General features: G+C 61.4%; 1 protein-coding gene across 1 annotated transcript; it reads left to right on the forward strand.

Annotated features, from left to right (window-relative positions):
- The first annotated feature begins 932 nt into the window (after nt 1–932).
- CRYBA1 (crystallin beta A1) lies at nt 933–5,445 on the forward strand. Its single transcript, XM_053995540.1, is given in 8 exon segments — nt 933–950; nt 952–964; nt 1,682–1,746; nt 2,297–2,416; nt 2,660–2,778; nt 4,325–4,466; nt 4,862–5,004; nt 5,113–5,445. Coding segments are annotated over 8 exon segments (768 nt in total). The 3' UTR covers nt 5,261–5,445.

Here is a 5,445-nt window from a genome sequence, read left to right on the forward strand (position 1 = left end):
TCCCCGCAGGGTCCCCCGGGCCGGGCGCCAGGCCATGCCGCAGGCAGCGCTGACGGGGCGCTTTGTTTTGTGCGGCCGCGCCTGCCCAGCGGGGAGACAAAAGGGGCAGTCAGACGCGGGCGAGCATTGTGCTGGCAGCCATGCGCTGAGGCAGCAGCCCGCGCCGCCACGCTCGCCTCGTGACCCCCGGCGGCCCGGGCTGTGCCCGCCATGGTGCCCCAGGGCCTGCAGTGCCCGCCCCGGGGGAGCCCCGCATGAGAAGGGGGCTGTGGGGCTGGCGGCTGTGGGTGACCGCAGGGCCGAGGCCTCCCCAAGGCCATGGCATGTCCCGGCTGTGGGGGTTGTGGTGGTGGCAGCGCTGTGTGGAGCGTTGGGGCTCGTTGTGGCCGTGGGGACATGTCTGCCAGGGCCACGCCAGTTCTCACCTCCAGCCTTCCTCGCCCGTGAGGGGAGGAGGGTGACCACGGCAACACGGTGACAGGGAACACGCCTTGGCTGGTGAAGTGAAGTGACAGCACCTGGTAGACACCCTGCCGAGCCCACTACCCACAGGGTCTCACGGGGAGGTGTCCCCGCCGTCCCCACGGTGCCAACTGGCGCCAGGGCCAGGCCAGCCCCCAGGCTCACCCCGTGACGGCGCGGTGCATTGCCCCTGGAAAATGCCAGCGCGGTCAAATCGTTGAGTCATTTGTGCCCAAGATTATCTGTGCAAACAGCCGCCTCGATTATTTTTTTTTTTTTTTATTATCAATTTTTTTTTCTTTTTCCCTAAGAATGTGGTTCAGACCATGGGGATGAGCAGCTGAAATCTCCGGGGATCAGCAGGACAATGCCAGAGCAAGCATTGTGCTGACGGCTCTGCAAACGCTGGCACCGGTTCCCGGCCAGCAGTACCCTATAAAAGCTGAGCCGCTGAAGTAGGCAAACATTACATGGGCGAAGCAGCAGTAACCGCCTGAGCTAGGTGAGTCCTGGACCGATGCGCACCTCTCCCACCTCACCCCTCTGCTGCGGGCCGGCTGGGCAGACACCCTTCCTTCTGCCTGGTGGCAAAAGACACCCAGAGGGACCGTCGCTGTTTTCCATGGCATAAGACAGGCTCACATATCCCCGCTGGCAGCCGGGGGGGGCTGAGAGCCCCTCTGCAGCAGGGCACCCCACTCCTGGCACCCACTGGCACGGCACGCCGGTTGGCATCTCCCACCATTAGCCAGGGCTGTCTGTGGCAGCCCACCGTGCCTCCCAGGGGACACCGGGCAGGGAGAGGGGATCAGGCGGGTCTGTTGGACACTGCCGGGCACAGGGCAGACTGTGCCCACTGAAGCCCCCTGCTCTGGCTCAGGGGTGTTTTTCCTAGCGGTGGTCTGACCTTGGGGAAGGAGAAAGGGGGATTCGGCACTATGCCCTGGTGATCATGCAGGCTCCATGCCATGGCAGGGAGGAGGGAAGGGGCACTGCAGCGGTGAGAAGGGAGCACCTTGCTTTGGATGTGTCCCACAGCCCCCTACCGTGTCTCGTTCCCCATCCTGGGGCTGGCAAGAGGGTCTTGCTGGGACTGGTGTGGCTGGTCCCCAGCAGTGGGGCAGCTGTCCTCGAACAGCCGTCCCCCAGCCTCGCGAGTGGGCAGCAGGGATGCACAGGGACATGCTGCAGTAAAAATGGCTTTTCCTTCCTTCTCCAGACACCGATCCAGCAGCAAAGATGGCTCAGACAAACCCTCTGCCTGTTCCCATGGGCCCGTGGAAGGTACGTCCTCACATTCCCTGTATTTCACCTTTTCCTGTGTGCAGGTAGAGAACAGAGAGAAGGGCAAAGCTCATCCTCTGGGGCCAGGAAGGCTGCACAGCGGGCAGAAAGGCAGGGACAAGCACAGGAAACAGGCATGTCCCTCTGCCCATGGGAACGTGCCTCCTGCCTGCTCAAATACCTCCCGGGTGTTTTTCATAAGGCTCTCCACAGCACTGGGCCAGCTGTGCCCTGCTCTTACCAGCCATCCTGTGACAGGCAGTTGCAGAGTCCCCAAAAGCCACCAGCTGTTGTTTGCCCTCCCCTGTCCATGCAGACAGGGCACGGACAGTAGGCACTGTGGAGCAAGGTGGGGAGCAGCCCCAAGGGGTCTGGCAATAGCCCCAGGGCTTCTGGTTGAGGAGGGAGCCGAGAGGGAGAGGAGAAACACGTGCACAAGTGAGGAGCATCCCGTCGAAGCCTGGAGCTGTCGCGGGAGAGGAAAGCGTCAGCCGCAGCCCCCCAGGGAGGTGCCCCTCGCCCTTTCCCCCGTTAATCCTCTTTGCCCTAGAGCGTTCGGAGCAGAGGCCGGGAGAACCGCCAGCCACAGCCCTGCCACCCGCCCGTCCCAGAACGGCTCCGCTCCTCTCTCCGGACGGCACCGCTGCCCCGGGAACTGATCTCCGCAGGGGTGAGCAGGAGAGCGGAGCGGGGGCCAGCCTGCGGCTCCCCCGACACCAAGGCAGGGCGTCGCGGGGCCAGCAGTGCAGGGACGCGGAGGCGTGCGGGGCTGTGTCCCAGCCCAGAGGGGTGCCCGGTGCAGCCTCTGCTGGCTCTCTCCCTGACCGAGCCACCCTCCGTCTCCAAGAGGCGCTGAATTGCCTGAGGCCGCTGCTGGGCAGTTTCCAACTCGGCAGCTCGCTCTCCGTTCCAGATCACCGTGTACGACCAAGAAAACTTCCAGGGCAAGAGGATGGAGTTCACTTCGGCCTGTCCAAACATCATGGAATGTGGCTTCGACAACATCCGCTCCCTGAAGGTGGAATGTGGCGCGTGAGTACCCAGCTGCCAGTGGAGGGGGTGCTTTCCCAGGCGGGCTGCCCGGGAGAGGGGTGCCCAGGCGTGGAGTGGGACCAGCTGTCCCCGCTCTGTTTGGCTGGAGCCAAGCATCACAGCCAAGGGAAGCCAGGCATGGGGGGGATCCCACCCTGCCAGGGTAGAGCAGCCTGCCCTGGGCAGCACTGATACAGAGAGAGGGCCAGAGGACAGTGGCAACACCTTTGGCATCACCCAAAACTGCCTCCTGCAGTGTTGGACCAGTCAGATTTGGAACAGGGTTGCTGCCCAAAGATGCACAGAGGGTCAGTGCTCAGTGAGTGGCTTGGCTTAGCCTGGTCCCCGTCCTGGAGCACCAGCCCTAGAAAAACACCTCTTGGCCAAGCCCCAGCCCTGCTCTATCCTGGGCTTTCCCTGCCACTGCACAGCTTCCTAGACCAGGGCAGAACCTTTCCACAGCTTCTCCAGTCCTGAGGGGGGTAGGGAGCAGAGCTGGGCTTCTCCCTGCGCACGGAATCTTCCCTGGCACAGGCAAGGAACCTCCCGAGCAGCTCCGAGAGGCGGAGTGTTGGGAGCGGTCCCCGCGGTGCACATCCCACCGGGCGGGGAGCAGACGAGACAGATTTGTGCTGCTATCTTTAGGACATGTAATGCTAATGGGATTACAGCAGCGTGCGTGCTCACGCTGTAATCAGCTCCCTGCTCCAGTTGACGTGCTCCTAATCGAGCTGTTCACCTTGCACAGGGCAGGCTGGCTGCAGGACATGGCATTGGGGCTAAGTTTGGGTCAGTGGCAGGAAACCCTCGATCCCCTCAGCACCCTTTGTACCCATCAGTAGGGGATCCATGCACTGCACAGCCCGTGCCACACACCTTCCAACCCCCAGCCCAGGTTCTGTCTCCCTGCTCTGCCTGTGGCTCTGTCCCCAGTCTCCTTTAAGGGGACATCCCCACCCTGGGGACAGGCAGGTGCTGTGTGGGCAGCAACACGGCTTGCAAAATGTGTCCTGCAGGGTGCAGGCATTCCACTCACCTCTCCTTGTTTGTTTTCAGCAAGAGGGGGAGGCAGAAAGGGGAAAGGCCATAGGTCCCTGCTCTCTGCTCAGAGCCAGATGGGCTCTGCCTGCTTTGGGCATCAGAAATTCAGGTCCAGCAGTGTCAGGTTGTAATTGGGAAACAAGTAAGAAATGAGGCCTTTGGGAGAGAAGGGCAGCTGGGGCATCCTGAAGCGATGCTGGTCTGCATAAATGATGACAGAGCAGCCAGGGGGAAGAGCCACCTGTGCAGGACAGGCCCCTGGATCTCCCCATCTCCCACTGGAGCCAGGGATGCTGTGTGGGTGCCTCTGCAGCACCAGATGCAGTTTCACACTCCCTGGGTTCTCTGCTCACATCCTGCACCGCTTCCTCTCCTCCCAACCTGTGGGCAGAGGCCAGACCCCAACCTCCTCCTTGCACCTACATCCTGCCCTTAATGCCAGCTCCCAGCAGGATGCCCCGGGCTGCTGCAGGAAGCCCTGGCAGCCCTCGCTCTGTTTTTGCAGCTGGGTCGGTTACGAGCACACCGGCTTCTGCGGGCAGCAGTTCATCCTGGAGAGGGGAGAGTACCCGCGCTGGGACGCCTGGAGCGGCAGCAACGCCTACCACATCGAGCGCCTGATGTCCTTCCGGCCCGTCTGCTCCGCTGTGAGTGTCCCACGGAGCTCTGATCCCGTTAAAATGTCCCAGGCCACGGCAGGGAGGTTAGGAAAGGAAAACACAGCTACGCCAGGGGCAGGCTCAGCGCTTCCCCACTGCAACCCCAGCAGGATTTGCTCTTTCTATCCTGTTTTTTAAAGTTTTGGAGGGAATTTCTGGGCAAGCTGTACATGACTAGAGCTAGGGGACAGCCAGCCTGAGACAGGAGCTGTGTTACAGCTGACACCTCCCAGCCACCCAGAAAACTTCAAACCACCAGGGTCTGAACACCTCCCTCTCCAGGAACCCTCTGAGTAATGCCATAGGGAGTGACAGCCCTGCCATTCCCACCCACGCTGGGGAGGGAGCACCACCTCCCCCTCACCCCCTGCTCTCTCCCACAGAATCACAAGGAATCCAAGATCACCATTTTTGAGAAAGACAACTTCATCGGCCGCCAGTGGGAGATTGCTGATGACTACCCCTCGCTGCAGGCCATGGGCTGGGCCAACAACGAAGTGGGCTCCATGAAGATCCAGTGCGGCGCGTAAGTGACGGGCCGAGGACAGGAGCTGCAGGGACAATCTGCTGCCATCACTGTGGGAGGGGGACGCCCTGTAACCCCCCTGCTTACCTCTTTGTCCTTTTCTTCCAGCTGGGTGTGCTACCAGTATCCCGGGTACCGTGGCTACCAGTACGTCCTGGAGTTTGACCACCACGGCGGAGACTACAAGCACTGGAGAGAGTGGGGTTCACACGCCCAGACCTCCCAGATCCAATCCATCAGGCGTGTCCAGCAGTAGCTCCCCACTTCCCAGTACATCTCTGCAAGGTTTCGAAAGCTCACCGGCTCCCTCTTGGTGCTAATACTCCCCTCCCGAAATAACCACCCCCTCTCGTACTGCCACTGCTTATGGAACAACACTCCCAAAACGGTACCGACTGCCACAACTGCCAATAAATGTGACTGAAAGAAAAAGATAAATCA

The sequence above is a fragment of the Vidua macroura genome, chromosome 20 (assembly GCF_024509145.1).
Source record: "Vidua macroura isolate BioBank_ID:100142 chromosome 20, ASM2450914v1, whole genome shotgun sequence".
Lineage (NCBI taxonomy): Eukaryota > Metazoa > Chordata > Aves > Passeriformes > Viduidae > Vidua > Vidua macroura.